At 35.9% G+C, this 14353-nt stretch overlaps 1 protein-coding gene across 2 annotated transcripts in view; it reads left to right on the top strand.

Annotated features, from left to right (window-relative positions):
- The window catches only part of adgra3 (adhesion G protein-coupled receptor A3), a 67507-nt gene that overhangs the window by 23316 nt on the left and 29838 nt on the right, over nucleotides 1–14353 (top strand). For both annotated transcript variants that reach the window (XR_015494475.1, NM_001302224.1), the window contains exon 3: nucleotides 4811–4882. Coding sequence is in view for 1 of the 2 variants with exons in the window: in NM_001302224.1 (NP_001289153.1) it covers nucleotides 4811–4882 (72 nt within the window). In the remaining variant the exon portion in view is untranslated. The remainder of the gene's footprint in view (nucleotides 1–4810; nucleotides 4883–14353) is intronic.

The following is a 14353-nucleotide window of genomic DNA, read 5'->3' as shown; positions in this document are numbered from 1 at the left end:
CTTCTTATGTTGGGGGAAAACGATACAGTTGAGGGGATAAAGAGCTAAACCCTTGTCTTTATAACACATTGGAAGTGTAAACATCTTTGATCTTCGCATGCTTTGAAAGCCCGAGGAATTCATCTTGCAGTCTCTTGACGGGTTTTTCTGCGTCTGGGCTTTTCAGCTGATGGCACAGTTACCTTCCAGTGCTGCTCCCTGTGTGCCTTCTCTGGCTTTTCGGTTTTCATGCTTCTCTCTCGCCACGATCCCTTCAGCGCAGAGCAGAGCGCTGCTTTTGTCATTCTAATGACTGGAGTTGAAGCCAGAGATGTCAGCAGTCTGATTCACACTTTATATTCTCTGCACTGACTCTTTGTCTCTGTGTTTGAAATGTATATGTGCATTCTTGAAGAATTGGTGAAAGCAATTTTCTTGCATGACTCATGCAGTGAAAGGTCCCTTGAAATTAAAATACAAATTTTTAGATATTATTTTTAAGGATATCTGGTAACTAGTGTGCTCCTAATCAGTAAAAAAAAATTGTGTTTAGAAAATAATTTAAACCTGATATAAACATCCAAAGCTTGCAGTTCGTCACTTCCGCCTAAATATATCAACCTTTTTTTCCCTACGTCACCGCATACTTCAGTTTCTCACCAAATCTCCTGACCAATCAAATACTTTCTAGTGTCTGACATGCCCCGCCCCCTTCAAGACGCTTCTTGTTTGCTTTTCATTTGCTGTGCTTGAGCTCAAGCACTCGAAAAACGCTATTGGCTATAAACATGAAATACTGTTGGTGTTTTTTGAAAGGGGATGTCCCACCCTCTCTTCATTTCTATGTTGTGATTGCATTAAACATCGAATATTTTTTTTTGTGACATTTTCTCAGAATTGCATTTTTCTCCTCAAAATTGTAAGTATTTTTTCTTATTTATGACATTTTTTTTGTCTCAGATTTGGATTTTTTCCCCTTAAAACTGCAACTATTTTGCTTTATTTGTGGCTTTTATTCTCAGAATTAGACTTTTCTTCTTAAAATTGCAACTATTTGCTTTAACTTGTGCCTATTTTATTTAGAAATTGGACTTATCACCTCGACATTTGCAACTATTTGGTTTTATTTGTGGCTTTTATTCTCAGAATTAGACTTTTCTTCTTAAAATTGCAACTATTTGCTTTAACTTGTGCCTATTTTATTTAGAAATTGGACTTTTCTCCTCGACATTTGCAACTATTTGGTTTTATTTGTGGCTTTTTGTCATAGAAATCGACTTTTTTTTTCCTCAAAATTGCAATATTTTGTTTTTATTTGTGGCTTTTTTCTCCTATATATTGAACATTTCTCTCCAAAATTGCACTTCACGGCACCTTTAAGAGCACAGTGTGTTTTTTGGCCTCTAGAGGGTGTGTAGTCACAACAAACAAAGGTGTATTTTGATGATGCAGTGACTGAGTTTGGAATCATGGGAGTTGTGGTCTTCATTACGTCCTATGGCACTCCTGCAGAACTCATGTTTCAGTACTTCATCTTAGATTACTGTAAAACATTATATCAGGTCTTCCTCAATCACCAATAGTTGGTACAAAATGCTGCAGCAAGGCTGCTGTCTGGGGCAAAGAAATATGATCGCGTTACTCCAAATTTAGCCTCGCTCCATTGGCTCCCAGTTCATTTTAGAATTTGGTTTAAAAGTCATGTGAAATTCAAATAAACTTTAGATGTTAGATTTAAAGAAACCTATTAGCTAGTGTGCTCCAAAACACTGGGAAAATTTGTGTTTGGAAAATATAAACCTGATATAAAGCTTGCAGTTTGTCACTTTCACCTAAATATATCAACCTTTTTTTTTTCCACGTCACCGCATACTTCATTTGCTTTTCATTTGCTGTGCTTGATCTCAACCACTCGAAAAACGCTGTTGGCTGTAAATACGAAATACTATTGGCTGTTTTTTTTAAAGGGGAGGAGCTTCTCAATGTCCAACTAACCCAGCCGGCACTCGAACCACTGATCTTTTTGCTGTGAGTTGACAGTGCTAACCACTAAGCCACTGTGTCACTGTGCCGGAATATTAATACTGAAATTTGACAACACAACTTATGAAAATGCCACATTTGATGGTCTGTCTTGAAGTTTCTTAAGAGCACTGAGATCTTTTTGAATGTGCTGTTTTCCCCCTTTTTCCCCTCAGACCCCCAGCTCTTGTGCAAAGGTTATGCGCAGAGCTACAGAGACGCGTGTTTGTCTTTCCACTCCAGAGATCTGCCCACTGTGACCCACAGCTCCACCAGCTCTTCTCTCTACAAACATTTCACACCGGAAGAAGAGGCTTTCTCATGTGCTATTCATGTACTTTCTCACTATCAGCCTCAGAAATAGTTTTCACACCTATTTGAAATATTGTTTTGCACATTTCAAAGGTCTTCCAAACTTTTTCGACCGACTTTCTGCAGGGTGACCAAAAAGTTACTGTGATTTTTATTTTTTTTTATTTTAATAAATTTGCATGTAAAGATTATTATCTGCTGTTGTTGATGTATCATTACCAAATCAAGGCAAAAAAGCCTGCTTCCAAATCCCCTCGAGCATTTTTGCGAAATAATAAAAGGATTTTTATTTGAAATTTGGCATTTCCATTCCATCATATGTTTCTCATGCGATAATAAACTCTGTTGTAGCAAACATTACAGCCATGTGACCAATCAGATGTGTCTATTATGCTTGCATTATTTACTGTTGTTTGCTAGGTTACCAATACTACAGTCAGCCCCTCTGACAACTTAATGGAAAAGCATTTTTTTGCTTTCTTTCTTTCCGTCATTCCTTCCTTGTTTCCTTTCTTTTTCTTTCTTTCTTTCTTTCCGTCCTTCCTTCTTTCCTTTATTTATTTCCATCCTTCCTTCTTTTTGTTCTTCTGTCCTTCCTTCCTTTCTGTTCTTTCTTCCTTCCATACTTCCTCCTTCAGCCACTCCAACAACTCAATGGAAAAGTACCTTATTTGCATTTTGGATTTTTTAAATCATTTTTGTGAACTTTCCATCCTTTTTGTGTTTATTTTTGTCTTTTCTTCCTTCCCTCCATCTTTTTGTCCTTCTATCCTTCCATTTTCCCTTCTTTCTTTCTGTCCTACCTTTCTTTATTCCATCCTTCTTTCCTTCCTTTTTTATTTTTCCTTCCTTCCTTCCTTCCTTCCTTCCTTCCTTTTGTCCTTCCTTCCTTCCTTTTGTCCATCCTAACTTCCTTCCTTTTTTGCAAACTTTTCACCTTTTTGTGTTTTTATTCTGTTTTCCTTTCGTCCTTCATTCATTCGGTCCTTCTTTTTGTCCATCTTTCCATCCTTCTTTTTTTCTTCTTTCTTTCCATCCTACCTTCCTTCTTTCTGTCCTTTTTTCCTTCCTTCTTATCTTTTTTGTCCTTCTTTCTGTCCCTCTACCTTCCTTTCCTCCCTTTGTGTTTATTTCTGCCTTCCTTCAGTCCTTTCTTCCTTCCGTCTGTCCTTCCTTTTGTACTTCCTATTGTCCTTCCTTCTTTTTTCTTTCCATCCTTACTTCCTTCCCTTATTTTCCTTCTTTCTTTCTGTCCTACCTTCCTTCTTTCCATCCTTCTTCCAGTCCTTCTTTCCTTTTTTCCTTTTATCTGTTCTTCCTTCCTTCTTTTTGCCCTTCCGACCTTCCTTTCTTTTTTGCAAACTTTCCACCCTTTCTTTCTTCCTCCATTCTTCTTTCTTTCTTTTTCTTTCTTTCTTTCTTTCTTTCTTTCTTTCTTTCTTTCTTTCTTTCTTTCTTTCTTTCTTTCTTTCTTTCTTTCCATCCTTTTTTCCTTCTTTCTTTCCATCCTACCTTCCTTCTTTCTGTCCCATTTTCCTTTTTTCTTCCTTTCCTTTTTTTCCTTTTTTTCTGTCCTTCCTTCCTTTCTTTTTTGCAAACTCTCCACCATTTTTGGGTTTATTTCTGTCCTCCTTTCTTCCACCCTTCTTTCCATCCTTCTCTTTTTTCCTTCTTTCTTTTCATCCTAACTTTCTTCTTTCTGTCCTTCCTTGCTTGCTTTTTCAGTGACTCTATCAACCTAATCAAAAATACCAAATTAAACTTTGGGATTTTTTTCTTCTTCCTATTTCGTGAACTTTGAAAACAGTTGCTTCACGTTAGAATGAAAACCTGGCTATTGGCATGACCTCAGTCCACCTCTCTCTGTCTCTATTTTGCCCTGTTTTGTGATCCTCAATTCCACCCTCAAACCACAAGCAGCTCGACATCAAAAGCGGCTCGCGATTAGTCAGGATCCCGTTTTGATCAGGACGAGCTGACTAGCGCAGGTGTGGGCTCAGGTAGCCTTTCAACTCATCCGCCCTTTCTCTGTTGCATTCTGGGATTTTTTTTTTTTTTTGCACATTTATTCACCAGTGGTGGTCCTAAATTATGCATTGGGCTTTTGCTGCAGCCGTTTTCCAGTGGTCACTCTTAGATTATACTACGACAGATTTTTTTTTTTTGTAATTGATGTATAATATAGTGCAGTACATCAGGATATTATTGAATTACTTAAATTGAATTACAGCGCTTGAAGTCTCCAATCCGCATGTTATGTTACACTGCGAAACGAGAGTGATTTATTATGGTGTGCCCTTCGCTTCAGCATGTCAAAGCATCAAAAGAGTTGCGCCTTTTCCCCACCGGCGTGTTTTCTGAGTTTTGAATAACCTGTTATTATGGGGATGGGTTGGCGCAGTTTTGCTCATGTTTGAAATTAACCCAAAGCCTTTTTTTTTTTAAGTGTTTGATTGTGTTCACCATCTAAAATTTATTTTATTTTTTTCTATTCCAGAGACATAAAGAACAACATAATCACACATATTGAGCCAGGAGCCTTTTATGGACTTTTCTCCCTCAAAAGATTGTGAGTATTTTTCTGCCATGCTTGTAGGGATGTGTGTGTGTGCGTGTGTGTGTGTGCGTGTGTGTGTGTGCGTGTGTGTGTGTGCGTGTGTGTGTGTGCGTGTGTGTGTGTGTGTGTGTGTGTGCGTGTGTGTGTGTGTGTGTGTGTGTGTGTGTGTGTGTGCGTGTGTGTGTGTGTGTTTGTGTGTGTTTGTGTGTGTTTGTGTGTGTGTGTGTGTGTGTGTGTGTGTGTGTTTGTGTGTGTTTGTGTGTGTTTTTGTGTGTGTGTTTGTGTGTGTGTTTGTGTGTGTGTGTGCATGCGTGCGTGATTATTTCTTTTCATTTTTTATTATTTTCCAAATGATGTTTGACAGAGCAAGGAGATTTTCACAGTATGTCTGATAATATTTTTTCTTCTGGGGAAAGTCTTATTTGTTTTATTTCAGCTAGAATAAAAGCAGTTTTTAATTTTTTTAAAACTATTTTAAGGTCAGAATTTTTAGCCCCTTTAAGCTATATATTTTTCCGATAGTCTACAGAATAAACCATCATTATACAATAACCTGCCTAATTACCCAAACCTGCCTAGTTAACCTGATTAACCCAGTTAAGCCTTTAAATGTCACTTTAAGGTTTATACTAGTGAATATGAATATCTAGTCAAATATTATTTACTGTCATCATGGCAAAGATAACATAAATCAGGTAAAAGAAATGAGTTATTAAAACTATTGCGTTTAGAAATGTGTGTCTCTGTTATGATGCATTCACACCAGATGTGGAAGAAGCATCAAGCGCGAGTGATTTGCATGTTAAGTCAATGCAAAGACGCAAATAGACATCCTGCGGCGCAATATGCACGAATGAGGTCACACAAATGTCGCATTTCGCACGAATGAAGCAGCGCGAGTTGAGCGTTTCGCACGAATCGCTCAAGTTCATTCATTCATTCAGTTTCTTGTTGGCTTAGTCGCCACAGCGGAATGAACCGCCAACTTATCCACCAAGTTTTTACGCAGCGGATGCCCTTCCAGCCGCAACCCATCTCCAGGAAACATCCACACACACATTTAATTCAATTCAATTCAATTCAGCTTTATTTGTATAGCGCTTTTACAATGTAGATTGTGTCAAAGCAGCTTCACATAAATGGTCATAGTAACTGGAACAGTGTGGTTCAGGTTTTAGTGTTTAAGTTCAGTTCAGTTCAGTTTAGCTCAGTTCAGTGTGATTTAATCATTACTGAGAGTTCAAACACTGAAGAGCAAATTCATCGATTCGTAGCTCTACCAATCCTGAACCATGCGAGGCAGTGGCGACAGCGGAGAGGGAAAAAAAACTTCACCTGATGGGAGTGAAGAAAAAAAAACCTTGAGAGAACCAGACTCAGTTGGGCACGACCATTTTAATTTCTCCACTGGCCAAAAGTCTTGTGCAGAGCTTCATTCGCCGTGGTTTAGGCTGGAAGATGGCCTCAGCGAAGACTCGTCTGTCCCTGGAGCGTTGCTGGAATCAGACTCATGATTTACACCCACACTCATAAACTACGGACAATTTAGCCTACCCAATTCACCGGTACCACATGTCTTTGGACTATGGGGGAACCCGGAGGAAACCCACGCGAAGGCAGGGAGAACATGCAAACTCCACACAGAAACGCCAACTGAGCCGAGGTTCGAACCAGCGACCCAGCGACCTTCTTCTTGCTGTGAGGCGACAGCACTACCTACTGCGCCATTGCTTCGCCCCATCACTCAAGTTTGAAAATCTAAACTCCATGCTGCATTAACCAATCAGGAGCTTTCTCTTGTAGGGCCGTGCTTATGATGTGGCGCCTGTTGTTAGTGTCCTGGGGCGAAATCCTCCAGCTGACACCGGACAACAGTTAATCAAACTGGGCTCGGCTCAGTCGGAAGCACCGCTAGAAGCCTCCATCATTCAGGTTAAGTTTCTGGAGGAGTTGAGGAACTCACAGAGCTGGGTGCACCTCTGAAAGGATCAAGTGGACTCAGACACGGCTCCAAGTGAATCAACGCTGTTTTTCAGCCTTCATAAACACAGCTATTCTCTCAATAAAATCCATGTTAGTCATTTAGATACAAAGCTACAGTCACCAGGCAGACAGAAGCCCTGCCTATGACGCGTATCCGCATCTTTGCTCGGTTAATTTGACGCGCGAATGAAGTGAGTAAACTCAAAACTCATCATCAAACGCATCTATTTACGCACGAATAGCAAGATTTATCCACGTCTGGTGTGAACACAGCATTAAACAGAAATTGACGAAAAATAAAGGGGGGGGGGGTGTCTAGTAATTCTGACTTCAACTGTATATATATATATATATACATATATATATATACATATATATATATATATATATATATATATATATATATATATATATATATATGTATATATATATATGTATATATATATATGTATATATATATATGTATATATATATATATATATATATATATATATATATATATATGTATATATATATATGTATATATATATGTATGTGTGTATATATGTATGTGTGTATATATATATGTATATATATATGTATGTGTGTATATATATATATGTATGTGTGTGTGTAATATAATATATAATATTTATAAATATAAAATACATAACATGTATATAACATATATATTATATGCAATGCATTATTTATAAATATTATTTATAATATAATAATATAATAATATATATATATATTAAAAGCAAGTAAAATAGATTAAAACTAATGTTTCAAAGCTGTCCAACCGGTGCTCAACCTGCGGTCTGAGTGGGTCCTAACACCCCAGTATAGTGATGGGGACACTATACTGCTCAGTAAGCGCTAACTTTCAGATGACATGAGGGGTTTAACCCTGGCATCCTGGCCAAAATTGAGCACTGGCCTCCTAACCATCCCCATTTGATAATTGGCTCAATCACTCCTCTCCTTTCCACCAATCAGCTGGTGTGTGGTTTGGCACAATATGGCTGCCGTCACGTCATTCAGGTGGATGCTGCACACTGGTGGTGGATGAGGAGATTCTCCCCAATGTGTAAAGCACTTTGAGTGTCCAGAAAAGCGCTATATGAATGTAAGGAAATAATATGCTAAACTTTTTTTTTTATTACTTATTTTTTAAACTGTTATTGTTATTACTATTTGTGATTTTATTTACTTAGTTTATTTCCGTCGCAACATTTCACTGTAGGGCAAATGTATGTGATTGGATTTGACTCCATACAGTTTTCACCGTTGGGTGTATGTGTGTGCGCAAACACAGGGATAAGACTTCATCTTTCGGCAGTTCTTCACTCCAGATGGACGATGTCCAGACAACTCCCTGCACAGCATGACTGATGCTATCTGCTTTAACATGCCAGTGGTTGTGTGTCTGTTCATGAACTATTGAAAGCAAGAGACCCTTAGGAGGAAAGAAAGGAGAGTTTTTCCTTTGTTTTGTGCCGAGTAAAGTAAGTGGAGTGTGCATGTGTTGAGCGGTGGGTTATATATGTTGCGTGTATGGCACAGTCGTGTAATCTGACTCAGTCCTTGCCAATATAAACTGCTCCTTGGCTGGCTAAATGGAGAAAGTATGCTGCTCCCCTGGAAAAGAATCGCAATCGTCCGATCTTTTGAGAGAGCACACAAGCTTTATAACTCAAGTTACTCAGCCAACACCAGAGAAGAAAATGGTGAAGTTTCCAGGCCTCTCATTTATAAATATGGAGCATATATGTACAAATCAAGGGGTGGGAATGTATGTATACTGTAAAAAAGTAGTAGTAGTAAGAGTAGTTAGTGTACTTTAAAGTCCTCATGAACCCGAAGTTGAGACCATTTTTCAAATTGTGACGCAGTTCCTAGAGAAACTGAATATTAAATGAGAAAACAGTGGGTGTGGCTTGTTTTTTTACTGCGAGCTGATTGGATGTCGTAAAGTAGGCATTTCATTCAGAAAGATTGGGAAATGGGTTTCGGAGTGAAAACCTAACAGACTCCTCCTGCTCACCATTTCTGTTTGTTGTCAAAACTGACAGCTGGAGGGGCGTGGTTAAGTATTTTATCCCCGCCCAAAACCTCAGACAGATGTCTGTGAATTAAACTGAAAAGATACAGGAAGTGCCTTTTCAGGTCTCAATTTTAGATTACAAGGGCAAACAGTTTTTTTGTCTTAATGACATGCACAGATGAATTGCTAACCACAAAACTTGCAATGTGAGGTAACAAAATCAATATCACTAGTTTTTATTTCATATGTATTTTAAAGAAGTGAGTAAACCTGTTGCCTTTAAAGCAGCAAGCTGACTTTACTTTAAAAGTTGAGTGAATCTGTTGTAACTTGGAACCCAGAAAGTAAATTCAAAGACGAAAGTTAGAATCGGGTCTAGGGTTGGGCAATGTTGACCAGTTTGGCTTCGTACTAGGCATGGGCCGGTATAAGATTCTGACGGTATGATAACCTTGGATAAAAATATCACGGTTTCACGGTATTGTGATTACTGCTCTAAACTATATTCTTTTTAAACGTCTGGGTAAAAAAACATTTAAACCCAGTATATTATTATTATTATTATTATTATTATTATTATTATTGTATATTTTATTTTTGAGAAACATTTAAAATGTTTTGGAGCAGTAAAAGTGTCAGGCTAAATGAATTATTGAATTTTGCTGTCATCATTTGTTTCAAAAACAGATTTATTTACAATTTAAAACATCGTCTTTTCTGCTGGACATATTATTGTCCTAAAAAATAAAAAAATAATAAAAAAACGTACATAAAAAATTTTTTACACATACTTTAGGAACGGTATTGCAGAAATTTTTGACTGTTTTAAAACATTGATTTTTCCAAACCGCAGTTTACCTTAAAGATGGTTATAGTCCCATGCCTACTTCGTACAATGTTTAATGTGAAAAATCCCAATGGACGATAGCATCATCACGACAGTAAATTAATTATTTATGAATAATTAATACATTTTTAACTAATTAATTATTTGTAGCCTAGTGTTTCAACTACCTGACCTACATGGTCTTTGTTTTCCCCCTAAACGAATTGTTAATAATTAAAGATAAGTTACACACAAATGACCACCTGTCCATCACTTTTTCCACGGGACTCTGGCATGAATAGGCAGAGTGATCTGTGTCGCTATAATGGCGTCGACAAACTTGGTTGGTAAAAAAGGTGCACAACCAATAGCAAACAAACCAACAGTATCTGAGGTTTTAGCTAGGATTACTAACAGGGCTCAACAATAAAGTCGAGCGTGAAAAGACGCTCGGAATCGTCACTGGCCCCTATCAGTGATAAATGAGCACATTATTATTTTTTTTTTCGTAACCTGGTAACAATCACTATAGCAAAAACATGGCAACAACAAACCATGAGGTTAAAAGAAAATGTCTGTTTATAAAGTCTTGGAAGAAGAAAATTACATGGGTACAAAATTTTAAAAAATGTAAAAAAAAAATTATATAAAAGTTTTTTGTAAAAATAATTTAGAATTGCAATAAAATAGCAGCACATTTTCCACACTGCTCTTTTGTTTGCATAAAATCTTGAGTTTTGCTCATTGTACATTTATTAACATTTTTAAAATGTTTAAATTCTACATTCACAGACATTATTTTACCACATTATTTAAAATATGTGGCTAACTTTTTTTTATTTTTGGTTGGGCCAGTGAAAACTTTGGCAGGGCAAGTAAAAATCTCAACCACTGGCCCGATCGGCCCAGTAGAAAAAATCCTTGGCGTTGAACCCTGACTAAGTACAAGCGTGAAAGTGAAAGATTAAAGCAGTGTGCTGACGCTGTGACACGTAACCTGATAGATTAAAAAAAAACGAAGAGTTGTTAGAGACCAGATGAATTTAACATCACGTTTAACAACTATAGAGAGATGCCATCCAGCAGTACATCCTTGATAAACTGTCTGATGTGCACTGCTCTCTGGGGTTTTGTGCTCAAAGTACCCGCTGACTGCTGGACCTCAGACGGGCACGTATGCTGCAGCGCATGACTTGTGCTTGTTTATGCCTGTATGTGCTTGGTCACATGATGTGTGTTTTCAGTGGGATAGTTTGGACTGAGATCTGTTCAGAAATGTTAGGTGAAACGACAGTGTAGACGTGGATCATTTTCATTCTAAAATGCCATTTGAAACTTAAGACGTATTAGTGTAAATGGGACCTGCTCGCGAGCTCGTTGCTGCTGTGACAGGAGCAGGGTGAGGATAGCAATGCCTACTCGGCTTCGTGATGTCTGTCGGCCATCAGTGATAGACGATGGCATCATCTATCAACCCAACCCTTATTGTGTCTAGATTTTGAGGTGTAAATTCCTAATTGTGCGCTTTAATGTCAGAATAACAAGGTATGAAGTCAGAAATTGAGGTTTAAATGTTGAAAGCGGAATGAGTTGAGTGAAATTATTTCTCATTTATTCTATTCACTTTATTGTAGAAATTAACTTATTTTTTATTTTTTGTATTTACTTTATTTTTGTATTTATTTTTTTTATTAATTAATATTTAATTATTTGTATTAATAGGGTATATGCCGAAGCATGCTAATGGGACTTTTAATTTGCCAGTAACCTGGGTTAAGCAATTTCGGTTTGCCATCGCAAAAACGGCACGTTTAAGGTCTGTTTTCTTTAAAAATCAGCGATTTCCACTGACTGAGTGATATCCAATATAAAGTGGGACTCAGATTGTACAAGAAGCCCTGCATTAAATTACATTTTCCCCTGCCATGTATTTATATAATGAGCATTTATTTTACCACAGTATATTCAATGGAGCTTCTGCGCTAGCCTACCGATTCTGACGGGCGAGTTGGTGTAAACTGATTGTATTTTAACTACATTACAACATCGATGCTGCAAAAGGCATCGTTTAAAATGGAAAAGTTTATCATCATGGGAACAGCACTAGCTCGGCATATACCCTATTAATACATTTTATTTATTTGTTTTTTTGTATTACTTATTTTGTATTTTTTGTATTCGTTTATTTTCTATTTTTGTGGGGAAGGTGTTGGTTTTGGTGGAGTGCATTATGTCTTTGTTTATATATTATTAATAGCTGTCTTGTGACTAAATGTACTCTGCTCTCTCGATGGCCCAAGAAATAATTCTCCTTCGGGAGATAAAGACTGATTAAATAATCGAAATAAAGATTTTAAAAGCAATCTGTGACAGAAACGACCTTCAATATAAATAATGCAGTATTTATAAATAGCATGTCTGCCATACAAAGAGATTAGAAATAAGCAATAAGGGATTTGAGGTTTATCCGCCAGAAAAAAAGACTAAAATGATGACTTCAGACTTTAAGCTTTTACTCAAATGATGCTTTAGACAATGAATAATAAGCATTCATTCCCTTTATCATATAGTCAAGCCTCACATTCCTGCAGTTAAGCCGTCTGGTATGACAAACCCTTCCATTTTCACTCAGTCACATGAGCCTGTGGGAAATACACACTGAAAAGTTGAGTGCAAGATAATGAAAAAAATTTATATTATGCTTACCAGTGTCCAGTGGTGTGAAGTAACAAATTACAAATCCTCAAATTACTGTAGTTGAGTAGTTTTTCTCAGGAATTGTATTTTACTAAGTAGTTTAAAAAATGTGTACTTTTACGTGCTCTTGAGTACATTTTTAGTGCAGTATCTGTACTTTTGCTCCACTACTTTCCTTCATCCTGCAGTCACTACTTTATTTTTTCTTTTCTATTGGAGGTTAAAAACAATTACGGTCAATAATATATAAAATCAATATATATAAAAAAATCAAAGGGGGGCTATATTCAGACTTCAACTATATATATATATATATATATATATATATATATATATATATATATATATATATATATATATATATATGTTATTATTCCTATCTTATCTGATTCATTATTTATATATATATATATATATATATATATATATATATATATATATATATATATATATATATATATATATATATATATATATAAATATAAATAATGAATCAGATAAGATAGGAATAATAACATTATAGATAAAAGTAACACATATTAGGCAAAAATACAGAGAATATATAAATACAAAATACGCAAAGGGTACAGCAGTAGAAAATAAAAATAATAAATGAATATAAAAAAATTAATAAAATAAATAAATAAATAAAAAAACAAACTCTCCGTTCATAACTTAGCCAGGGGCAGGGAAAACAAGTCAGCTATGTACTTGCATACATACATAAATTATAGTCATTTTAACAAGATAATAATCAGGCATTGGAGTCAGAAAACGCAAATCCTGAATAAATAATAATAAATGTTAATATGGTAAAAATGTAAAAAGTAGCAGAGGCTGCAATATCTGCTACCAGATCTATTTTCAGTTGTCAGATACCCACATGAAAATATACTGTAGTAGTTTATAGTAAATACTGTAGTGTTTTTAACCATACTGACGCTGACATCTTCAGTAGAGATAGAGAGGGTGCGCAATCAGCTGAAATGCTGCTAGAATTGGTCTTTATGTATGAGTAATGTACTGTATAGACTGCATCACCAAAAATGATTGAGGACATGTCCATGTGTTTTCCGATAAGTCCATATATTGATTATTGTGACAGGCCTGAATTACAAAAAAAAAAATACTGATGGTGGCAGTAAAAATAACACACTTAAGGACTGTAATGTTCAAAATTCAATGCATTTATTTATTTATTTATTTATTTATTTTTTGGATATCATGCTAATATTTCTATCTTTTATTTTCATCTGAATATTATTTATTATTTCTAACCTTCTCTTTAGGTGCTCTTAAATGCTGGCATGAAGTTTGTGATAAATCAAAGTGCTGTATTTTTTATGTCTCAACGCTTGTATGTCTGAAGTATGTGGCTTGACATTAAAGTGAGCGATTAAATGGGGTTTGGAGGCTTTTGCCAGAAAAACATGTTGCGTCCTGTCATGGAGCCGAGATTGACAGTAATAGCTGTGTTTTGTCTGGGATGTAATGGCAGTTTTGCTGTCAATAAAGAAAGTATATGTAGACAGGATGAGATGATTTCCTAATTGGTGTTTGGTGAGGTGTGTCTTTTGTTTTATAAGAGGTGTTTTTGTTGTAACAAATGCAGTCATTTAGGGCTGTATGTGTGCGTTTTTACTGGACCAGCTATTATATTTAATGAAAACTTAGAAAAATATATATTTTTGAAAAAATCAAGTCAATTAACATCTAAAAAACATCTAAAACACTGTAATAATTTTTAAAATAATTGAAGTCAGAATTATAAGACCCTCTGGGATATATATATATATATATGTATGTATGTATGTATGTATGTATGTATATGTGTGTATATATATATATATATATATATATTTATATATGTATGTGTGTGTGTGTGTGTGTGTGTGTGTGTGTGTGTGTTTATATATATATATGTATGTATATGTGTGTGTGTGTATAT

Source organism: Danio rerio, chromosome 7, assembly GCF_052040795.2.
Source record: "Danio rerio strain M-AB ecotype USA chromosome 7, GRCz13ab, whole genome shotgun sequence".
Taxonomy (NCBI): Eukaryota; Metazoa; Chordata; class Actinopteri; order Cypriniformes; family Danionidae; genus Danio; species Danio rerio.
This window is presented reverse-complemented; position numbering and strand designations above follow the sequence as displayed.